Genomic DNA, 22,023 nt, shown 5'->3' with positions numbered 1-22,023 from the left:
TAACTTAATAAGCATTAATCAGATCGTTGCACTTGTTTGATTTGCATGACTGATCCTATTGATAGTTTTTTTAATTAACCAATGGAGTACTAGCTAATAAGAGCATCCACATCCGTGCTCTTGTCAACGAGCATTGATATGGGCCAGACCCCACTTTTTCTGTCTGCTCTTAGGCAAGAGCACAACACTCACATCCGTGCTCTTCCGCAAGGACGAGCACAAGGGTCCCACCATTCCATTATTCAATTTAAATAAAAACATTTCCACAAAATTAAAATGCATTAAAAATACCCGGAATAATATTATAAAATACATTAAAATTTTAAAATTACATAATTAAAATCCTAAAAAATAAAAATTACATAATTAAACTCCTAAAAATTAAAAATTACATAATTAAATTCATAAAATTTAAAAACCCACTACTCGTGACCGAATTTCGCCCACATGTGTTTGATTAGGTCTTCTTGTAGCTCAACGTGGGTTCGGGTATAGTTTCGATCCTCTCACCCACCGTCGTATGCACACCTCGGCATGGGGGAGACCTCGCGCTTGAGCTTCCGGCTTCATCTTCGTCGTAAAAGCTAGCCTCCCTCGGTCCTTCGTCGGCTATAATCATGTTATGTAAGATAATACACGTGTACATGATGTCGGTGATATTTTTCACGTACCACGGCCGAGACGAGGCCTTCACAATGTTGAATCAGGCTTGAAGGACCCCAAAGGCTCTTTCGACGTCTTTCCGCGCGAACTCTTGATGCTGTGCAAAAAGATGAATGTGTGTATTTATAGATGATTAAAAAAATACAGAAAAACGGGCAAAAAAACAGTAATTTTTTTGGGATTGTGAAAATAATTTTTTTGGTATTATTTTCGGTTTTTTAAAAAAATGATTTTCCAACGGATATGCCATTGGCCAATCAGAACGCGTCACGTCGTCTGCTCGATGGCACGGACGTGCTCGATGCATCGAGCAGCGCCGTGCCAGCGGCAAGAGCGCAGCGGCGGACAGCAGTGCCGCGCTGCTGGCACGGACGGACGGACGAGCAATTGCTCACCGTTGTGGATGCTCTAAGGCCTTAATCCTATATTTATTCCATATCTATATATGGACACCCAATTAAAAACATAAAGTTAATGCGTAGTGATGAACAAGAATGGCTTCATAATAATGGGAACGCCGTATATATAATGATTCCACAAGAAAACCTTGAAAGACAAATGCAGTGATCAAATAGAATACAGAAAATCCTTCAATTGCTTCATAAGCCAACCTTACTTCAAACTTTAGAGTTTCTTCTTTTATAGAAACACCGTTTTACAAGCTCAACGATACCTACGGGGGGCGCTCAGAGTTTCTGAACAACGACCGAGTTCAACAACCCAGCTTGTTCAATTGTCTGGGTGAGGTCAGTGAGAACCTTGGGAGGAAATCCGACTGTCTGCAGCTGATACGATGTTGTTCCCCCAGGCCGAGATGCATCAATGAAAGAGCGAATATCAGCTATCGTGTGGTTGTGATTGAAGTGTGCAACCATTCGGGTTCCATCAGCAAGCCTGAGTTGAATTGAAGTTGATGGCAGTGATTTATCTACCACGAGGCCTTCTGAAGGGGTCCGGGCACTAAGGAGGGGAGCAGCAACGGTTGTTGTCTCAGGAGCAGAGACGGTTGCAGAGCTGCTTCCTAGAGTCCTGCCAATTCCCTGAAACGGAACGCTGCGCACTTCTGGTTCCTGCCATAAGATACATGTTGGAAAAGTGTGGAAGAGACGAACAGGTATCCGTTTAACATATTTGAGTTCGAGATTCATGTGCACTTACAGGGCGGTTTTCATCCCTCCTTATGAGATTGACATGAACAGATGATCTCCTATCTGACGGCTCCAACTCTTTCGGGCACTCGGATTTTCTGATGCTCTGCAATGAAAATCATTACCACAAAGCACATATGGCAAGGTCATTCACACATCATGAAATCCCAAAACTTGATCTGACAATTCTACTTAATATGGAAATCAGTTCCAAAGTGGATTCATGTTGTGCATTCAATCTGAGACAACCATTTTCAGTGATTACGAGAAACGTGCAATAACAAAAGGAGTGACACGCAATCATGAGGGCATCCTAACGACGAGTTCCAAGAGTAGCTTCAGCATATCGCCTACCAAATATAATAGTTAAACCCTAACATTCAGCCCTTTCTAATGTTAGTATCAGTTTCCCTCTTACCTCAAGAAAAGAAGCATTTTCAGGATCATCCAAGCTCCTCAAAGGGCCATCGTTAATGGTGAAACCGTTCCTCCAGAAGACAATGTTGTGCACCACCGACTCGGGCTGCTGTGGAGCAGTTGGTACAGTTTCACCAGAAAGCAGCCTTCCTGTACCTGTGAAGCTTCTAGAGCTCGAAGATGGCTGAAGATTCTCCAAGGGGCCTTGTGTAGCCCCCAGCTGTCGAGCTTGGTCAAAAATTGCATCAACGTCATTACCACCCTTGGACGGATCTTGGACAAGCATACCACTGAACATAACATAGCGAGATAAAGAGTCACCAACTATACCTAACCGAAAGGTGAAATCTTTGTTGCCAAAATCGAACAAGGCATACAATAAAGAGCTATATATTTGAATCGAAGTAGTAAACTTGAACTTGATCACAAGCTATAAAACCAGATCATTTAACCCGCAAACTCACATAATTATATGCACTCCCACATCACATACATATCAATGTTAAAATCACATAATTAGCAAGATAAAGAATCACCAACTATACCTAACCGAAAGGTAAAATCTTCGTTTTCAAAATCGAACAAGGCATACACCGAAGAGATACATTAGAATTGAAGTAGTACAAACTTGAACTTGATCACAAGCTATAAAACCAGATCATTCAACCTAGAAACTCACATAATTATATGCAAACCCACATCACATACACATATCAATTGCTTTGGCTACGCATATGAATCAAACAACGGATCGCTCAATCGAATCAATCAATTGATACCATCAAAAGCAGCATAAAATTCCAAACCACAATACCAGATCCCACCACTACTACTACCAAACATCACAAACAAGAGGGAGAGTGAAACATCCCTCAAAATACGTTCTTTAAGTGTAAACACGCGAAATTCACAGGAATTAAAGGCTTGAATAAAGCGCTCTCAAATCCAAAATTGAATAATTGGTGATGAGAAAGCAAGCGTAAATTCAAAGCCAACGATAATTCACAGCTCAAGCAGGTGAATTTCAAATTAGGGAAAAAATTGAAATGATGGGAATCACGAGAAGGGACCTTTTCTCCCCGCCGGTGTAGTATTCCTGGGGGCCATCGGAGTCACTGTCGGAGTCGTGAGCCGAGGGCCGATTGAGGTCGGAGAGAGTCCGGATGCCGCCGGGCCGGCTGGTGGAGGGTTTTGAGGGTTTCTTGTCGCGCGAAGCCATGGCTCTAGCTTTCGATTGATTTTTCGTGTAACGGTATTGGAATTGATTGAGCGAGAGAGATGACAGCTAAAGAAGAAGAGAAAAGAGGGAACTAGAATAATTTCTTTTTTATTTTATTTTTTTCTCTTAAAAAAAATAGGTTGGCAGGAAACCGGGAGAAATTCGGGCAACAAAGGTCATATGCAACGCTGTCTCTTATCCGTCCCTTAACCGTTCATCCCTTACCCTTAATTATTCATCGACCCCACTGTACTTTTCACTCCATCTCTTAACTAAGAGACAGAACCTGCAACCCTCCATCTCTTATCCGTCTTTTAATCATCTCTTAACTTACTATTCATTCAATTTCATTTTTTATTTTTATTTCCAACAAATTCAATTAATAAAAACACATTACATTAAATAAAATAAAATTACAACATAAAATAAAAATACAACTTAAAATTCAAAAAAAATTAAAAAAACACATAATTAAAATCATAAAAAAATAAAAATTACATAATTTAAAATACAATTTTATAGAAATTAAAAAAAAACTACTCCACCGGCGAATAATCCCCCGAATGCGGTGGCGGTTCACTCAAGCTACCTGGAGGCGGAGTACCAATTTGTCTTGTCATATACTCAATTCCGGCAAGATAGGCTTGATATTGTGGAGGCGTCATGCGGGAAGTGTCCGCCGTCGTGGCGGTCAAGTACATGGACAATAGGGTGTTCGAGCCCGAGACCGAGCCCGCCTAGCTTGATTCGCCTCGGCCCCTCCTCCCTCTAGCTTCCTTCGCCGCCTTGGTCCCTTGCGGCTGACGACGCCCACGAGAGGACTCCCCGGCATCGTCTGCCATGCCCTCAACCTCCTGTGAGGCAACCTCTTGTGCGGCGCTGCCCGAACCGCGCCCACTAGACGAGTATTGGCCACCCGCCATGTGCTTCGTGCGCTTCGAGGTCGAGCCCGAGCTGGACCGGACACCACCGACCCACCTTTCCTCGTCTTTGACGGCCTCCCAAACATCGACATGTCTGAATTCTTTGCCGGTGTCTTCGAAATAGACTCGCAAAGCCGATCTCAGAATGTCGGCTCCCGTGGCTCCGCTTTGGTAATGAGCCGCTTCGTTCTTGTATATGCCGCATAATTTTTTGATCTCTCTGTCGACTCGGTCAAAGTGAGCGCGGAACATCTTCAATGTGTGGCGGCGGGATCCCTTCGGCTTAATCTCGTTGTAGGCCTCGGTGACCTTTTCCCAGAAGCACTTTCGGGTTTGTTGATTCCCGACGATGGGATCGTATGAGACGCTGATCCAGGCGTTGTACACGGCCATCGTGTCCTTGTGGCTATACGGATGTCGGCCTACATCCTCCTCCTCCTCGGCCGCCTCCGCCTCTTCCTCCACCCCTCTTCCTCCTTCCGGAGTGGGTTCATCCGGGTAATCCTCCCGAATTTGGGATAATCCATGCGAACTCCTTGGGGCGGAGGGACGAGCGTATGCATTAACATCAAAATGGGGTGGTTGGTACCCCGCCGGCGTGGACGAGCCCTGGGTGCCCGACGTCGACGATCAGGAGTAATATTACTGTTTTCGATTTTTTTTATTAAATTCGAATTAAAAAAAATGATTTATTGCATCAGCGTGACGAAACTCAGTCGCGGGCCGGCTAGTGGGCGTCACGCATGGCGCAGGAGCGCGCCACGTCGCGCGAGCGCGTGGCGAGACAGTCCGCGATCCGTCTCGGTGGGACGGGCGTCTCGGTGAGATCGGGATGAGACGGGACGCTGCAACGCGTCTCGCCGCCGTCTAGTCTCGGCGAGATCGGGACGAGACGAGATACGAGCCACCCGCGGGACGCGTTGCGGGTGGCCTAAGAAACACCCAATCCATCGTGTACGTACCAATTATTCTTATTCAAAAAAATAATCTCTTCTCTAAAACATACGTTCTCTATGCACCCGTTGAACTACCGTCTGCCTCAAAATCTTGATCTGATTGTTATATTAGTTATCTTAAAACGACTCATAATCATAGCGATCCCAACAACATTATCACTTTCTACTATGAACTTATTGGACACCTTTTTCTCTTTTCCTATTTGTAAGTAAGTGGTGATAAGATTTAACATGTCAACTCATAATTTATTGTTAGTGCAATCCAAGCTAATCAAGACATTTCTTATATATATATATATATATCGGGTTTTGATCTATGCAAAACTAGATTTAAATACAGAAATGCAGAACAATATCATAATTAGGTCACTTTTAGGTCATAATTAGGTAATTTTTAGGTCATGCTAACAAAGCATGACCTAAAACGATCTTAGCATGACATTAAACCCAAATATTATAATATGACCTAAAATTGCTTAATTATGACCTTCCGTGTTTTTAGTTAATTATTGACCATTAGATCATCTAATCCTAGGGCCAAGATTTGGTCTGCATTTCTGGATTTAAACACATACTTATTTTGATCATCTCCCTATATCTATATATATATATAGGGTCTTGTTAGGTTGAGATTTTTTAGCTTAATTGAGAATTGAGATGCATTTTCAGCCACTCATTTTGAAATGTCAACTACAAGTAGATTATATCAACTAAGGGTATTATCGTCATTTCATTTCAATAGCCAGAATATCAAATGTCAACAACTCGTATTAAAATGTCAACAACTAAAAAAAATTATTTTTTATTTTTTTTAAAATTTTTTTAAAATTTTTTTTTAATTTTTTTAATTTTTTAATTTTCACGCGATGTCAACTACGATGTGTAGCCTGCACATCAAATGTCAATAGCCCTGCACATCAAATGTCAATAGCCTGCACATCAAATGTCAACAGCTTATAGTTGACATTATATGTGTATAGGTGATATGAATCGTACATGTAGTTGACATTATATATGTGCAGTTGACATGAATTGTATATGTAGTTGACATTATATGTGTGTAGTTGACATGAATTGTATATGTAGTTGACATTATATGTGTGTAGTTGACATGAATTGTATATGTAGTTGACAAAAAAAATAAAAATAATAAAAAAAATAAAAAATCGAAAAAAAAATTAATTTTTTTAAAAATAAAAAATATTTATTAAATAAAATGTATGATGAAATTACCATTCTGCCCTTTCACAATTAATTAATGTAAAAATATTTTCCATGTGGTAAATTCTGGACCACTCATTTAATAAAAATGAGTGGCTAATAATGGATCTCAATTCTCAATTAGGCTAAAAAATCTCAATTGATCACAACCCTATATATATATATATATAAAGAAAATGAGGTTGATTGAATTAAATGAAGAGATAAAAAAGTAGATTAATGAAGAAAGATCAAAATGGTTTATTTTTGTTAAAAGATGAAATAATTCAATTAATTTTGGATATTCTAAACAAAATACGAATCAATTATCTTAAACCAGATGAAGTATCACGTATGTAATAGCATCAACATTATGCTCAATTTAAAAAATGAATGCAAGAAATGATCACTCTAAAAGGTTGAAATTGTAGATAAAAGTTGTATTATCACATCAACAGGATTATAGAGCAAGTCATATACCCCCTCCGTTACATGTTAAATTAGTCATTTTTTAAATTTAGAAAATTTGTATTTTTGGAAAAAAATAATCATCTCACTTACTTTATTCTCTATTCATCTCTATTACTTTATTCACCATTCACTTAACACACTATTCTTAAACTACATGCTGAAAAAAAATTCTTATATTAACGAGGAACAGAGGGAGTATTGTATACACATTTGGCCTAAGCCGACCACGACTTTGGTGTACCAAACTTCCACCTAAAAATGACGAGTGCAACACAACTAGAAATTGTATTATTCCATTGTGTTAATTATAGAGGCTATAGCTACAGTTTTATTTCAACTATATAAAGTTTATTTAATTATTTAGCCATAGTAGTTGTCAAAAAATACAAAGTTGCCAACTCATTTCCAATGGTGTAGGCATTAGTGTTATTACCTAGCTTTGCCAACTCTCCTAAACAAAATCCAGCATGGTCCATTTAAAGCACTATTTCAACGCCTTATTTGTGCATTAAACACTTGTTGAATACTTGGACAAGCTAAAACTCATTATTAATTAATGGTCAATTGATCTAAATTTAAAATAATCAAAATAATTTCAGTCCCATTCAGTTAAATTGGAATATTGGATTGTAAGACTGCACTACGCATTATGAAAAGTGAAACTTTTTCTCTAAGATGGGTGGGCCTAAGCACGTCCCCTTTTAAAGTAGTGCCTCCAAAAATAAGCAAAATACACTTTCACCATCTCCACCATGGACTATGCTTTTCAAGCAACCAAAACCAGAAATCCCCTCCGATATACTTTCGACGGCCACTTCTCACCGGATACTCCCCGGGATGACTCGTCGTCAGAATCCCGATGCTCAAACTCGAGCTTCCAAGTGATAGCCGACAGCATGGTCCGGATGGAGACTGCCCGGCTCGAGATGATGAAGAAGAGGGAGATGGCGAGGCTGGACGCTCAGAGGCGGCAGGCTGAGTTGGAAGTCGAGATGACTCAGATGATGTTGCAGACGCAAGTGCATATTGCTTCGACCGTTTGCCACACCAGGAAGAGGAAGAATAGCAGTGATGGAGGTCTACTTCTCACTCTGCTCCTCTCCAATATGCTTTGATGCTCTTCAACTTTTTCGGCTCAAAGCTACTTCTACTATGAAGAAATTCCACTGGAAAATGCAGATGCTTTCACTGCCTACTGTTATTATCACATAAATATATATGTATACAGATTCCCAAAAGGAGTAGGAGATGACTGATGTTCTATTTGCCTGTATAGGGACAAATTTAATAAATATGGAAAATTGTCAACTGTGATACATAGCCTAAGAGCTTCACATAAAATCGAACTGAGGCTTTTTGGAAAGAGGGCTAGGATTTCCGATTTGATTAGTGACGGAGCGAATAGCAGTTCGTCGTTTTACAGCACTTTCAATATATTCTCTAAGAGGAGGAAGTGAGCTCTGTTCTTCGTTTTTCTGCACTTTTCCCCGGATAATCTATTATCAAACAAACTCATTACTTATTGTGGAGAGAGAGAGAGAAGAAGAAGTTTATCAGTTTCATCACATACCTTGGATGCCCATTGCCTCTCAGCTTGTTGGCATACATCTCTTATGTCACGACCAGACATTCTGCGTACACATACCAATCAATTAAGGACAATACTACAAAAGCACTAAAAATGAGAAACAAATCTACACAAATAGCGTCATCATTAGTAGAATTATGGTTCTGTCATGCTTACTCTTCGGTAGCTCTGGCAAGTTCAGCAATTTCAGAGGTTGTCAAGTGCTTAGCATACTGAGTCACAATAGCTTCACGAGTCTGCTGATCCGGTATGGCAAAAGTGATCATGGAATCAAATCGACTGAAAGTGATCATAGGAGTGAATATAAGTCCCTGAATAATCAAAAAGTAGCTGCTGTCCCACGTTGAAATGAACAAGCAATTTATTAGAAATGGGCCACTCACCCCTTAAAAGGCCTCATAAGGGGGAGGGTTATCCACACTTATATAGATTAGATGGGATCTTCACCAAGTCGATGTGGGACAGAATTTAGAGGATTTAACACAATTCTTTTACCTGAGCAAAGCCGGATCAAGGTCTTGTTTTCTATTGGTTGCGGCAATAACCACAACTTTCTTTTCCTGCTCAAATCCATCAATCTGCAAGTGCATTTCATACGACGTCTTGAAAAACTGCCCCATTTGCTTTTAATATTCAACCCATCAAAAACTCTATCCCCCACCAAAAAAAACAAATAAAATAAAAGGTACAAAAAAGAAAATAACACTGAAAATAAGTTTTTTATATGCAGTACACTAAGAACCAACAGCAACAGCCAAAAGGCACAATTTGTATTTGCAGTTCCTAAGGCACCCAGTCAACCATCACTCCCTGGGCTTAAGTTTATGCCATTAATTAGCCAAAACTGGTTTCTGAGAAACCAAATATCAAACACTATTCTGGAAGTTAACACTTTCCTGACTGAGACATCAGATAAACCAGCTTACCTGTCGCAACAATACGGACAAAAGCCTACGTGTGGCCTCGTGTATGTCACTATCACGGGTAGTAGCAAGTGAATCAACCTGCAATAGAGTTCCATCAAATCAATGGTTGATTTGCCATCTAAAACAAGGCATGACCTTCATTACCTCATCAAGGAAAATGATAGCGCCTTCTTGGAGTTCATTAGCCAGTGAAAACACTTTCCCCAACAACCGCTCACTTTCACCATAATATTTAGACATTACAATTTCCAATGGGACGTATAACAATGGAACTTTCTGCCAAGGTACAAAAAGCACTTAAAAATACAAAATAAACACACAAGTGTAGCAAATAGAATTAGAAATACTCCTAATGAAACAAAAGTAAAAATAACATAATAATTTAAAATGAACTATGAAAAGCTACTATGTCGACAGTAAGCTTCAAGATGCAGAAAATAATATACCGCTTGATTAGCAATTACACGAGCGCAAGATGTTTTCCCTGTACCTGTAATCAAGGACAATCAGTAAGCATTGACTAGAATTTCTGGTGATTCGTCAAACTAATTTAATCACAGCCATACTAATTTTTCTACTCTAACGACAAAGTACCTAAAGTTGTAGGGGTAAACCATAACAACAAAGAGTGATGAAAATTTATTGAACATATGTTTGGCTCAAACGAAATTGATAAGTGAAAAAGAAAACTTACTCCTACTCCCAACTGAAGAATGTTACAATGTACAAACTTAATAATTAATATATGAAGGAAATCAAGTTAGCTAGATGCACTGAATATTTAAATATCCCAGCGAGATTCAATCTAGATATTCAACTGGTTTACAAGTTTATTTAATTTGATTATGCTCAAATTCGTTCTCCATTTTTCACGAGAAGTATCTTAAATAAGATGTGTTCTCAGGAAATAATGATGTGATGCATTGAGTACGTAAGAAAAACAGTTTTTGCTGAAATTCCTGCTATATACAGTACATATATACTATATATATCATTCTTGACCTGGTGGGCCTTCAAAAAGCACTGCACGGGGTCTGTTGGTCTCGAACTTACACCGAGTACCGCGGGCAATGTCATCATACACTTCTGGACTCTTTAGAGCCAGTAATATAGTATCTTCTATTTCCCTGCCAGATTGAAAAAAAAGTTCAAACACAAAAGATATGGATCGTCTTCTTTGTGAGTGCAAAATCAGTAAAATATAGAATATGAATTATTTTTTCATGCAAATTGGTGAAAGAAAGAAACAAAAAAGACCATAATATCTTTTCATTAAAGGACTTGAGGATATAAAGAATTAAAGTACAAGCATGCATCTTCCAGGATGCCCAAATTACATTTTTACTCCCTTTCATTAAAGAATTTTCCTTTGCTGAAGTAACTGACGCAATATGAATGTGCAAACATCTTAAACATGTTAAAGGAAAACCTTCTCTAAAAGAAATGTACACACCAAATCCAACTCCAAAAGAATTACGCAAACAAAAAATTTAACTGGAAAAGTTTTATTTTCAAGTGACTAGAAATCTGTTAGAGTTTAGAAATCTAACTTTATCAAGAAACCAATTAAAGCACCAAAATGAATATTGCTATGGTCCATTCAATACCTTTTTTGATTATCATAGCCAGCAATGTTATCCCAAGATATATCTGCATTTGGGTCTTCTAGGTTGGGAGATTTAAGTCCATAAATTTTGACTCCCATTCCCTCTAGATTAGAGATTGTCTTGTCTACTGCTGGAACCTGTGCAGCACCTCCCTTTGGCCCTAATCCGAAGCTTCTTGGCTTTCCTGCTAGCTGTAAGACAGATGCCAAAGCATCAAGTTCCTCAGAAGTAAAACTACCCTGTTTCATGAGCTCAATTTCCTGCACACAGGCAACCACTCTGTTACCAAAACCTCAGTGCCAATAGGCGTGTGACACATAACATAATTGGAAGAAAAACATTGAGGCACAGCTTCAAATGGATAACGAGTTTGTAGTACAGTTACACGAACTGACAGCTTTATCAGAGCTAATGAGTGGACGAAATATGACAATGCATAACTCTTCATTGTCCGTAGACTCTACACTTTTGCCATTTGCATCACCTTGATCTCCATTTGCTCCTTTTGGAGCTGTTGGACGACTGAGCGCTAGTTGCCAGGCAACACCACTGATCAAAGGATTCAAAATATTATCAGCATATACTAAAGTCATAGGAATTGAAAAAACGGTTTCAACAATAAATAGAACCGTTTGATTCAGGTGTTTAGTTTCAGATAGGAAAGAAGGTTGAAGTTAAATTAGAAGCCGTGCAACACACTAACCTGTCCCAAGCACGCAGTATCATATCTGATCCAACAGAATTATCCTCGGCCTTGACCCCAAGACGTGAAACAAAGTTTGCAATGAGGAAAGGGATTTCAGCTGAGGGAGGAACTTGGAACTTGATTGAAACCTGCCAATAAACATGATATTAGGGCAGGGAATTAATTCACAGTTCAAAGAAAGAAATCAACATAATTCAGAAAAAGGTGGACCACCACAGAGAAACAAACATTTATTGATATTCCACCAAAATATACACAGCAGAAGACAAGAGCAGAATGGACACGGGGAATCTCCGATATTTAAAAAACCACCAACCTTTGGTCCCTTAACAGAAACAGTAAAATTAGGACAAGAACCAGTTCGTCCTCCTTTGTTCTTGAGTAATTCTATAAGTCGAGCTTTGTCTTTCTTTGCAATTTCATCCAGGTTTTGCTGCCTTGCAGCAGGAGAAGATTCCAGTGATGGGGGAACTTTTGCATATTCAGGCAAAGATGAGCTGCTTTCAGGCAAAGGTGAGCTGCTTTTAGGCAATGGCGAACTTTTAGCATCTTCCTGCAGTTGCCATATGATTGACAGAATCAATGAAAGTATACGGTATCACTGAATAAAGAGAGAAACCTTAAGAGCATGTATCATTGGTTTTCAGCGATTTTTCTTTGTTTTCTATGTGTGGGGGAAAGGGGGTAAATGAGTCAAACTAAGCTTAAAGAGACAGCTAAAATAAGGCTCACCAACTAAAGTGAGAGGTTGGCAAGATGAAAAAAAGAGGGATTGGAACCCAACTCAACTAAATGATTCGATGATTTTGAGCCTAAGAATGATACAGCATGGAATAAATTGATAATGGGGGGATATGCAAATAACAAAAAATTAGGGGGGAAATTCTCATGGTATTTGTGGAAAGATAGGGATATCCAAAATCCCAATGAATACAAGGATATTATCATTAAGGACTAATAATGATTTTAAATTACTGCTATCAGTGGCAAAGGAGAGTGCAGGAAGAGGAAAATGCCTTAGTTTGACGTCATGATATCATGGAGCCAGCTTCAACTGAACAGATGGGTCTCAAAAAGAAGGACTACTTAAATGTAATCTCTTTGCACTTCCTATTTAGTGTAGAAGTAGATGTATCCACAAGCCTTTTTTTTGTTTGGTCAAAAACATACTAACCTCATCACCATCTGCTAAGGCTACATTCAACATTCCAAATCCAAGTAATCCAGCCAAAGCAGTGTGAGCCAAAAAATTGGGCAGCCCTTCTGGTTTCCAACCATCTGGTCCATATGATTTTTGCTGCTCAAAACTCCCTAATTGTACAAAAAATGTAAAAACAGCTCAATTTCACATTGAATGTAGAAAGAAAGCTATATGATGAACACATCAAAAGTAAATCCAGCAGTAAAATCATCAGATCACAGGACGAATAAACTAACACCTTCCCAGAAGAAGAATGCATACAAATAAAAATGGATTGAGCAATTGAACTGCAAAATTGATGCAATGTCGGTGTAATGCTTCAACTAAAATGATGTTGAGAATCTCATATGAAGAATTAATCTGCTATACAATAATACAAACAAGTGTTTACTACTCCGGAGCAGAACCTAACACGAATGTACAGAAAACTCAACTTGATATCAATTCAAAACAAACAACCATTGCGGCGACTGATTAACGTCGTTTACATAGCAAAACAAACACACACAAAAGAAACAGTAATTCTCCACTCAACCGAATCTTCAACCATTGATCATAAAATTTCAGAGGAATTTCTCGTAGTTAATGTTGCCAGTTAAGAAACGAGCAAAAAGAGAAAATAAGCACAAAGATGATAACAAGAAAAGGTAAATGGAAAGAGTGGAGAGCGTACGATTGCAGAGAGGTGCAGCTGAGAGTGGGAGAGGAGGAATTGGCGAGAGGTAAGGGCGAGGGTTTAGGGTTTTAGCAGAGGCGATGGAGCGGCGTGAGGTGAGTGCCCGAGCGAGACGCCGAACAGTGGCCATGGCGGTGGATCCGCCGCTCCTTAGCTGGTGGAAGACGGCGGTGTTTCGTGGCGCGCAAGAATCAGCGGAGTAGCTACAGGCTACACTACTACAGTTTAAATCGTTACCCAATTCCAAATTCGATTTACGAATTTAAGTTTCATTTTGCAGTAAAAAAAATGAGAGTGCCAGTGAATCAGCGTTTTCTATTTTCGTACTATACTTTTCCGTAGATATCACATTATAGCTTGCATTTCCACTTTTTTTAGTGATAATAGCAAACAATTAATTTTAGATGAAATCTGAAATTTTCACATAAATTTTACAAATGATTGTAAATATTACAAACTTTAGAATGTGTGCAATATTTCCATAACGTATGTTTATGCCAATCAAATCAACATCTAAGTGCCTCGTCACCCCTCTTTATTTTTCTCCTCCTCCACCTTGTCACTTTATATGTGAGAAAATATTAAGTGGTCATGATATATCAAGGTGTCAATCCAATTTGGTATGTCATATAAAATATTATTGACATAATTATGGAAACATATTTATTTTTTTTTAAAATTTAAAATGAATTATAAAAGTATGCCAAATTTATTGACAATCACATAGTCACATAATGTTTATATAAACATTAAAAGAGTTGTGTTCTGCTAAGAGAAAAAAAGATGAGAACGCTTATCGTGCTATCTTCTAAATACTCTAAACTCATAGATATGGAGGAGAAATATGTTTCAAGAGTTGTAGGAAGAAGATAAGGGTTTGTAGAGATGAAAATGATTCCTCGTGTGCAGAATACCTATATGTGCAAAAGAAATTTATGACGTTGAGTAGTGGAGTATCCCACATCGGTGAGAGAGAAGAAGAAGGGAGAGAAAGTTGGAAATAAAATAGAGGCGATTGTCACTAAGTTACGTACTTACCTGGACGGGGTCGATGGGCGATCCATAAGACCCATGGCCTAGGTTAGTGACCTCCATTGCACTCGGGAGGGGTGCTTGCCTAAGGTCGGTCTAAGTGGTCGAGCTTACGTCATAATTTGTGTTAGAGGGGGCCTGTGTTCGCGCGGTCCCTGCCTATTTGGTCCAATCTTCTTATACCATCTTTTCGTTCATGGTCATGTTTGTGGTCTGGTGTTGCTTGATTTCGATTGTCTCTATAGGGCTTGTGCTGCGTAAGGATAGAGTTGACACTGAGTTGCCTGCGAAGTAAACATGGGGGGCAACGATGGGTGGGGCGGGAGTCTATGAGTGGCAAATCGTGCGTGTCGGGTCGTTATCGTGTCGACACGATAACGACACGAACAAGATAACAACAAACACGAACACGACCCGTTAAGAAAACCTCAAACACGAACACGACACGAAACCCTCAGACACGAACACGACAAGGAATTTTCGTGTCCTTAACGGGTCGATCCGATAAGGACACAAACCCAATAAGCTCTGACCCAAACCGATTATTTTCGTGTCGGTTCGTGTCGTGTCAAAAATTGTCAGCCCTAGGCGAGTCCATAGTTTTTTTTTGTACTGACTTAGAGCATCCGCAATAGCGGATATCCTGGCGGACGTCCGACCGGCGTGTCGGACGTTTGCAATATGGGTCGTTCGTGCGGGACGTCCACTATTGCCACTTGTATTAACGAGTTTCTCTCTCTACTTTCATTTCTTTTGTACCTAAATGGAGCACGACAATGATTCTCCTGACACGAGCGAGTCACAAACGCCGACGTTTCCTGTTGGAGTTGGGGGAAATGTCGACATAACTACAGGGATGTCCGGGATGATGCCCGGAATGGCGCCGATGATGCCCCAATCCCAAATGGCGGTGATGATGCCCGGGTACTATAATATGTACCCTTGGTGTACAGGGATGGGTGGGATGGTGCCCCAAATGCCCGGGGTGAGTGGAGGGATGACGGGCATGGCGCCCGGGATGATTGGGGGAATGATGCCCGGAATGGCGGCCGGAACTGGGGGAATGATGCCAGGGATGAGCGGGATGATGATACCCGGTATGATGAAGGACATGTATGCCGCTTCGAGGGTAGCAGAGTGGGGGTCCCCCAACCACCTGGGGACAATGTGTATCGCCCTACATGGATTTATTGTCTAGCGATTCCCAGAGTACTCCTCTGGAGACTCAGTTCACCAGCTTTGAGACTTTCTCTTTTTAGGAGTTGGGGATATCTTCGGTCAGAGAGTCTCCCACTGAGATACCACCGGCGGCAGGGAAGTCGAAGAAGAAGGGCAAAGGGAAGGGCAAGGGCACTACCTCGTCCTCGCGTGCGGTGGACGAGGGGGAGGACGAGGAGGCCGACGAGGGAAAGAGGACCGTCTGGACCGAGGCGGAGTGCGTCACGCTGGCAAAGGCCTGGTGGCTGGGTCAGTATAGTCGAGGATCCCTACATCGGGGCTAACCAGACTATCACCAGAATGTGGTGGCGCATTAACCAGAACTACATCAAATTCTGCCCGCCAGATGAGAAGCTTCACAATGGAGAGCAATGCCGGAAACAGTAGGAGCGGCTGCGGAGGGCCATCAGCCGATTTGTCGGCATCTACGAAAACAACGTCCGCACGGCAACCAGCGGCATGTGCATGGAGGATGTGAAGACATTGTCCATGCAGCAGTACCCCGACAAGTCGAAGAAGTTCGGCGTCTTCAATTATTGGGAAGTCTATGTTGTGCTGCAGGATTCCGCCAAGTTTCGTGCGGGTGTTGAAGCTGGCTGGCCGAAGCGGACGAAGCTTAACTCCTCCGGCGAGTATAGCAGCAGTGCCGGTTCCCACGACCTCCCTGACGGCGCCGCAAAGATCCCGACCCCTCCATTGTTTTCCCGCTGCCGTCGCCCGGTTGGGCAAAAGACCGCGATGCGGATGGTTAGGGGAAGCGCCAACGGGTCCCACGAGGTCTAATCGGCAGCTCATACCCAGGCCAATCCCGAACTCACCCAACTCGCCCGCATGCAGCAGCAGCAGAGCCTGCTAGACACTATAAAAAAGTGGGGGGATGCGACTGACCCCTTATACAAGTTGATGCTGAAGGATGTAATCGACAGTATGAGGCGCGATTTGGGGATCCCACCCCTGCCCGGGAGTGACCGCAGAACTGGCCAGGGGGACGACGGGGAGTGAGACGGGGGTCTCGTTTGTCGGGTTGTATTTTTTTATTAACTATGTATTTTTAAAAAAAATAATTATGTATGTTTTTTATTTAAATAAGATCGTTGCATTTTCCCCGTATTCGTATCGAAATTTTAATTCCGTAAATTGCATATTTGTGAATTTATGAATTTTTATTATTGTTTTTGTCCGCTGGGATGTCCTTGAGGTGGGATCAATTGACAGATGATAGGTGGGATGTCCTAAAAAACCTATCATCCGCTATTGTGCAGTGGGATGTCCTTATGACGTGGCAGTGCTGTGAGATGTTCTTATCATGTGGCAGAAGGTGTTTTTGGGGTGTCTGCAGGGACATCCGTCCGTATTGTGGATGCTCTTAGGATGCACTCATGAAAATTTTTTTACACTACTCATAATTGACAAGTTGAAATAGTTAAAAATCTACCAATTGCAATCAATCATCAAGGTATAACTGACTCAAGCAATTTTGAGTAAGTGGTGATGGTGTGCAATCTTTACAGGTTGAACTGTTACGGAGCATTCGTCTGATCGCCCAGAGGAGACCTTTCACGACGAGTTGATAGAAGAATTGGAAGGGGACACGAGGGAGAGAGGAATCAAGGAGACGGAGAGAAGCATTGCCAGAGATCTCACTCGTCGGCAGAGACGGCCGCCGGCTCGCCTAGCCGACGTGACCAAACCATGAGGAAGACTTTAGTAGTTCTTTCATTATTTTTCCTTATTTTATTGTCATTAGTATTTTTCGGATTCATTTAAATTATTTTGCGTCGAGCGAATTATAAGCTCCTTTCCGGGTTTTCTTCGTTGATTCTTTCCCGGATCGTATGTCGAATCAACCCTAGGGTCCTAGTATAAATATGCGTGTATGTTATTTCACTCTTTACGAAATAAGATATTTTTACACTATTTTTTCTGTCTTCTTCACAAAGAACCCTAATTCTTATCGTTGTTGATCGTCGGGCAAAGATTCCCGCGACTCCACGAAGGAATTGAATCAAGTTAAGGAGATTATCCTTAACATGAACCATCACTGATCTTGTGTTTGGGTGGATGGCCAACTTGATCTGAAAGAGATAATTGAGCTAAAATATGTGGATGCTCAGAAATTGCCACTATCAAACAACTCCTCGGATGATATGTGTGCGGGCCACCCCGAGACAAGATGGTTGGGAACTTGCTCGCGTAAAGCTCAAAGAACTTGCTCGCGTAAAACTGTAATCTTGCATGCTTGGAAAGAGATCCACCTACATGTAGATGAAGTGGCTCATGTTGTTGTCAATCAATTTCATGCTTGGTTTATTCTTTTGAATTATGTTTCGTCATTGCTGGTGCTGATGGAAGTAGTTTAACATGCAAATGAGTCACACAATTTGATTTGATAGTACTATGTTGTTATCTACATGGATTTCTAGCATATTCAGAAAACATGGATACACTGTGTCAAAAAAAGCCGAAAAACAGATCCTTGGAAGAATAAGTCGTGTGATGGCTCAGAAACAGATTTCAAGATCAAATCTTCAGTTGTTTCTTCTCATCACTCTTCTCTATTTGGACTCATACATATGGAGGAAAATCAGAAACAGGTTTCAAGAGGTATAGGGAGGAGAGAATGGTTGCAACTGTAGGCTACAGAATTTGATTTGCAAAAGGAAATAGTGGTGTTGAGTATACCACATCGTTGAGAGAGAAGAAGAAGGGAGATAGAGTGGGGATATAAAAGAGAGGCGATTGGGGCTGAGAAACATACTTACCTGGACGGGGTCGATGGGTGATCCATAAGGCCCATGGCCTAGGTTGGCGACTTCCATTGCACTTCGGAGGGGCGCCCGCCTAAGGTCGGCCCAAGTGGTCGAGCCTACGTCATAATTTGTGCCAGAGGGGGCCTGCGTTCGCGCGGCCCCTGCCCATTTTAGTTCTATTTTTATTAAGCCCATTTATTATATTCCAAATATGAAGTCATTAGCCCATTTTCCTCGCATAATCCTATTATATCTTTTATTACTAGGAATTTTTTTCTGTTTGTAGCATTTGGCTGCATTCAGTTTAAACATTGTCGAAGACGAACACTTGATCAAAATGGTAATAATTCAATGTGTTATTTATTTATAGGAATATTCAAAATTCATACCATGTCAAAAAAGTGTTTCATATATTGAAAGGATAAAACTTCAAGAGCCTAAAATTAAAATCATAAATATTTCAAGCGGATGATAGGTTTTTTAGGTTCAAGGTGGCTCAAAGTACACATGTTATAATGTACAAATTTGATCTGAGTTGAACCAGTCAATTGGCAGATGGTTTCGATTTTTAAACACCATTTGTGAGAATGGCAGATCCTAAAATGCCAAAGCTGGTTTAATTGGGCTTCAGGAATTTAAATATTTTTTTTAAAATGGACGATAAAGTGCAATGTTATTTGGTAATATATTTTTCTATTTGTTGTATCCCAAATTAACTGACTCATTTCCTCATTTGTCAAAAATTAACTCATTTATATTCTCTCTTATCTCTTCAATCTTATTCTTTTTTCTTTTTTATTCTTTCTCATCTCTTTCACTTTATTCCATCTTTGTTTTATTATCTTCATATCTAATTCACAATACTTTTTCCTTGTTTTTGTGTAGAGAGTGAAACATGTTTGTAATGATGGAACGAAAATATTTTAAAACAATAATGTCAATATTTATTAGAGTAGAGAGTCAGTCGAGCAATGAAATCGATCGAGCCCTCGACCCCATCTAGACGGTCTCTTGTGGCAGCCACACAGTAGTGAGTTCACTGTCCACTTGTGTGTCTATCGCTAACGGGGGCCTTAATTTGCTTGTTCATTCAACATTTCCGAAAATCTACCCTTTTAAATGACATTCAAAGTTAATTCATATTCACTTGCCAGGATCTTGTTTGTGTTTAATAAAGTTGTGTGCAAATTGTGGTAAAACAAAAAAACCATAGACAACCATTTTTTCATATAACGATATAAATAAAACATTTTAAGCGTGTATCTTGAGCATTCACAATGGGGAGAGGGGGCACACTCCATTGCAACGGGGGGAGCGGCAAAGATGTGTTTGGAATAACCCAAAATCTGAACATATAGAGTTAAGACTGTAAATTTCTAACCCGATTATTCCACGTCCGATAAACTTGCGAATCGAATAAGATCGATTTGAAATATAATGGACTAGCCTGATTGACGTCCTAAAACTACCAAACGATAAGTACTTAGAAAAATTAATCGCTTCAATTGTATTTATGAGAAACGATATAGGAAATTCTGAACTCTCTACACGACCTAGCTCACCTCCATCAAAAGTGTGGACCATTTACTACTCCAAAAAAAGGCTTCTCTGAACCATAAGATCTTAAAGAGATTGTTTCGATTTTTGTAATTCCAATATCATTTATTTACCAAAAAGAAAATCTCCAACAACAAAATTGTGAATTTTGAAGATCAAATGTAGAATATTTCATTTAATTTTCACGGGATCAGTTTTGCCAGAACGATAGAATTAAATACCCTTTTTTCCAGAACAGATAATTCAAACATTCAAGAAAAAGGAAACAAAACAGAGGAATATAATTAATTTACAATAAATATTTATAACTGAGAGTGGAGAAAATTTTCCTAGTGCAGAAAGGGCAAAAGATTCCCACTAAGATTCAAAAACAGCAAAGCTAAATAGCTATCTGCAGTAGTTTTGAAGCATTCAATACACTTTCTTGGTAAAAATGCTTCTAATATTAAACAAATTACTTCCACTGCCACGTGTCCCTTCACCGCCGGCGACTGCACCACCGCCGCCAACGGTAATCTCATCGCTTTTACAGCTGAAATGCTGCCGGTAGCCCATACACACGGGGACGTTCAAACTCAGAACCCTAGCTTTCGCGCCGCCGGCGATCGGAACTCTCCGCCGATTTTCAGTTCCCTCTGATCTCTTCTTCTCGCCGCCGCCTCCGCCGCGGCGGACCTGCCAGACAGGGCTGCTCCTCCCTAGATGGACTCCGCCTCTCCCGGGGCTGGTAGGAGGCTTCCTCGACTTCGATTCGCCTCTAGAGTTGCTGCGAGAGCACGGCGCGCTGCTCACCTTCCGAATCGCAGCCGCGCGGGGGCGATTGCCGCCGTTGCCGGCAGATCTGCTTCTGGAGAACGGCCATATGTTGATGTTGAGCTCCGCCGAGCTCGCGGCGCCGCCAGCGCTGCCTCCATTCTTCTTCTCTCTCCTCCGATTGTCCTTCTCCTTCACGCTCTGCGCTTCTTCGCCGCTTTTCTTCTCGCTCTTCCTGAAAATATCTCTCCACCGCTTTGACGAAGTCAACGCGGAATTCGCCGTCAATTCAGCAGCGGAGGATTCGGATTCCGGTTCCGGATCTCGATCCGCATCAGCCTCGCGCGGCGGAGCGAGGTTGAGATTGTGGAGGGGGAGGAGGATGCCGTCGGAGAAGAGCTCGTCGGCGGAGAGGAGATTCGGAGGCGGGAGAGAGGGGTTTCTGACCATCCAAAACTCGAATTCAGGTGATGAATTGGAATCGCCGCAGCTTCTTCTTCCGCTTCCGCTGCGAGAAGGCGGTAGTATTGGAGGAGGAGGATGAGGATCCTCCATTTCTTCAAGCTCGAGAAGGTCTGTCTCTGTCTGTGTGTGGGTTGGCTTTGTGTTTGTGAAAAAGACTAAAAAGGAATAAATAAAAGTAAGGATGGAATTATCGATTTATAGGAAAGGCGACTATTTATTGTAGAGCGTTGATGGCAGTAATTTTGGTGCAATTCTGTATTATCTGTCGCCCATTAATTTCGCCATTAAACCATATATCTTTCTCTCTTTATTACAAAATGTAGTATTATTTTCAAATCATAGTATTCAAATAGGCATTAAAAAGGTTAAAACTTAGGTACCTTTTCTATTTTATTAAATTATTGGTCGTTTGGATAGATTATGCACTTTCCTGTTGTTCATAAAAAATGCTTAAAACTTTGGAAATGTCATGAATTTTTATGAGAAATACATAGATTAATTTTGTGAAAAGAATGAAAACGACAAAAGAGACTATTTTTTGTTACAG

General features: G+C 40.7%; 4 protein-coding genes and 2 non-coding genes across 7 annotated transcripts; 3 read left to right on the top strand and 3 right to left on the bottom strand.

The window, feature by feature from the left end:
* Positions 1-1,162: 1,162 nt before the first annotated feature.
* LOC121775456 (plant UBX domain-containing protein 4-like) lies at positions 1,163-3,528 on the bottom strand. The gene is made up of 4 exons (XM_042172537.1): positions 3,299-3,528; positions 2,230-2,518; positions 1,822-1,917; positions 1,163-1,733 (listed from the first exon to the last, which is right to left on the bottom strand). The coding sequence occupies exons 1-4, from the start codon at positions 3,445-3,447 to the stop codon at positions 1,350-1,352; spliced, it is 918 nt and encodes a 305-aa protein (XP_042028471.1). The 5' UTR covers positions 3,448-3,528; the 3' UTR covers positions 1,163-1,349.
* A 4,022-nt stretch (positions 3,529-7,550) lies between these two features.
* Positions 7,551-8,305, top strand: LOC121773384 (uncharacterized protein At4g22160). The gene has a single exon (XM_042170236.1). It carries the CDS (start codon positions 7,750-7,752, stop codon positions 8,110-8,112), a length of 363 nt encoding a protein of 120 aa, XP_042026170.1. The 5' UTR covers positions 7,551-7,749; the 3' UTR covers positions 8,113-8,305.
* LOC121773383 (probable spastin homolog spas-1) lies at positions 8,261-13,976 on the bottom strand. Of its 2 annotated transcripts, none has more exons than XM_042170235.1 (14): positions 13,699-13,976; positions 12,999-13,135; positions 12,141-12,377; positions 11,822-11,952; positions 11,514-11,667; positions 11,119-11,378; positions 10,514-10,638; positions 9,958-10,001; positions 9,656-9,787; positions 9,512-9,589; positions 9,081-9,163; positions 8,742-8,864; positions 8,568-8,628; positions 8,261-8,472 (listed from the first exon to the last, which is right to left on the bottom strand). In XM_042170235.1, the coding sequence occupies exons 1-14, from the start codon at positions 13,829-13,831 to the stop codon at positions 8,329-8,331; spliced, it is 1,842 nt and encodes a 613-aa protein (XP_042026169.1). In that variant the 5' UTR covers positions 13,832-13,976; the 3' UTR covers positions 8,261-8,328. The 2 variants fall into 2 exon arrangements, with proteins under 2 accessions (XP_042026169.1, XP_042026168.1); XM_042170234.1 differs by having other exon boundaries at positions 8,261-8,493; positions 13,699-13,973.
* A 755-nt stretch (positions 13,977-14,731) lies between these two features.
* LOC121775607 lies at positions 14,732-14,892 on the top strand. The gene has a single exon (XR_006045159.1). It is a non-coding gene; the product is annotated as a U1 spliceosomal RNA (small nuclear RNA).
* Positions 14,893-18,705: 3,813 nt separating this feature from the next.
* On the top strand, positions 18,706-18,866 carry LOC121775628. Its single transcript, XR_006045175.1, has one exon. It is a non-coding gene; the product is annotated as a U1 spliceosomal RNA (small nuclear RNA).
* A 1,673-nt stretch (positions 18,867-20,539) lies between these two features.
* Positions 20,540-21,675, bottom strand: LOC121775475. The gene has a single exon (XM_042172554.1). The coding sequence runs from the start codon at positions 21,564-21,566 to the stop codon at positions 20,670-20,672; it is 897 nt and encodes a 298-aa protein (XP_042028488.1). The 5' UTR covers positions 21,567-21,675; the 3' UTR covers positions 20,540-20,669.
* Between the last annotated feature and the right edge of the window lie 348 nt (positions 21,676-22,023).

This window comes from Salvia splendens, chromosome 17 (assembly GCF_004379255.2).
Source record: "Salvia splendens isolate huo1 chromosome 17, SspV2, whole genome shotgun sequence".
Lineage (NCBI taxonomy): Eukaryota > Viridiplantae > Streptophyta > Magnoliopsida > Lamiales > Lamiaceae > Salvia > Salvia splendens.
The sequence above is the reverse complement of the archived record's forward strand: the minus strand, read 5'-3'. Positions and strand labels throughout refer to the sequence as shown.

What these genes read in the sequence shown, in the direction of transcription:
- LOC121775456 (XM_042172537.1), bottom strand. Translation starts at nt 3,447, where the DNA reads ATGGCTTCGCGCGACAAGAAACCCTCAAAACCCTCCACCAGCCGGCCC. An exon ending in TACACCGGCGGGGAGAAAAG is followed by an intron (nt 2,519 to 3,298) that starts GTCCCTTCTCGT and finishes TGTTATGTTCAG; the next exon opens with TGGTATGCTTGTCCAAGATC. An exon ending in AAAATGCTTCTTTTCTTGAG is followed by an intron (nt 1,918 to 2,229) that starts GTAAGAGGGAAA and finishes TTTTCATTGCAG; the next exon opens with AGCATCAGAAAATCCGAGTG.
- LOC121773384 (XM_042170236.1), top strand. Translation starts at nt 7,750, where the DNA reads ATGGACTATGCTTTTCAAGCAACCAAAACCAGAAATCCCCTCCGATAT.
- LOC121773383 (XM_042170234.1), bottom strand. Translation starts at nt 13,831, where the DNA reads ATGGCCACTGTTCGGCGTCTCGCTCGGGCACTCACCTCACGCCGCTCC. An exon ending in TTTCTGTTAAGGGACCAAAG is followed by an intron (nt 11,953 to 12,140) that starts GTTGGTGGTTTT and finishes GTTTATTGGCAG; the next exon opens with GTTTCAATCAAGTTCCAAGT. An exon ending in ATACTGCGTGCTTGGGACAG is followed by an intron (nt 11,668 to 11,821) that starts GTTAGTGTGTTG and finishes TCCTTTGATCAG; the next exon opens with TGGTGTTGCCTGGCAACTAG.
- LOC121775475 (XM_042172554.1), bottom strand. Translation starts at nt 21,566, where the DNA reads ATGGAGGATCCTCATCCTCCTCCTCCAATACTACCGCCTTCTCGCAGC.